At 49.2% G+C, this 677-nt stretch overlaps 1 protein-coding gene across 1 annotated transcript in view; it reads left to right on the top strand.

Moving 5' to 3' along the window:
* The window catches only part of PHALS_10695 (hypothetical cleavage-induced protein), a gene marked incomplete at both ends in the record, with an annotated part of 384 nt that extends 307 nt beyond the window's left edge, over window positions 1-77 (top strand). Inside the window, one exon of the mRNA XM_024726166.1 lies at window positions 1-77. This exon is cut by the window's left edge and continues 307 nt beyond it. Coding sequence (XP_024576870.1) covers window positions 1-77 — 77 coding nt within the window.
* Between the last annotated feature and the right edge of the window lie 600 nt (window positions 78-677).

Genomic DNA, 677 nt, shown 5'->3' on the forward strand with positions numbered 1-677 from the left:
GATGGACGATCAGGGTCTGGCAGCGCCAGTATTGGTGCATGCAGGAGGCTGTCCTTGACTCCGTCAAAGCCTCCTGATGTTCGTTGTTCCAACACCATTCCGCATCCTTTCTAAGGAGATTGGATAACGGCCGCGCCATTTCTAAGTAGTTTTAGCTGTACTTGTACAAGTAGTTAGCGAGACCAAGCCATTTACGCAAGTCCTTCTGGTTTTGGAACAGGCCAGTCTACAATGGCCTTGACCTGAGCGGAATCCGCTCGAAGGCCACGCTTCCCAATGAAACACCATAAGTAGGGAATCTCTTCTGCATTAAATATACACTTGTCTGCATTGGCATACAGTTTCTTCGTGCGCATACACTCGAGCACAGCTCTTAAATGAACGATGTGGTTCTCCTAATCCATCCTCTCGTGCTCCGCACGACTGTGAAAAAAAATGTCGTCAAAGTACGTCTGTGCATACGCCCTGTGGGATCTGAGCAACTGCGTCACAAGACGATTAAATGTTGCTGGTTCATTTGACAGCCTTTGGGTCATCACCAGCCACTCCCAGAGCATTCCGCTCGGGGTGGTTACCGCTGTCAGTGGAAAACCACTCGCTCTCATGAGCAATTACTAACACCCATCGACCAAGTCGAGTGCACTATACTTCGTACATCCCACCATGTTGTTCTGAAG

This window comes from Plasmopara halstedii (assembly GCF_900000015.1).
Source record: "Plasmopara halstedii genome assembly, contig: Scaffold_525, whole genome shotgun sequence".
NCBI lineage: Eukaryota > Oomycota > Peronosporomycetes > Peronosporales > Peronosporaceae > Plasmopara > Plasmopara halstedii.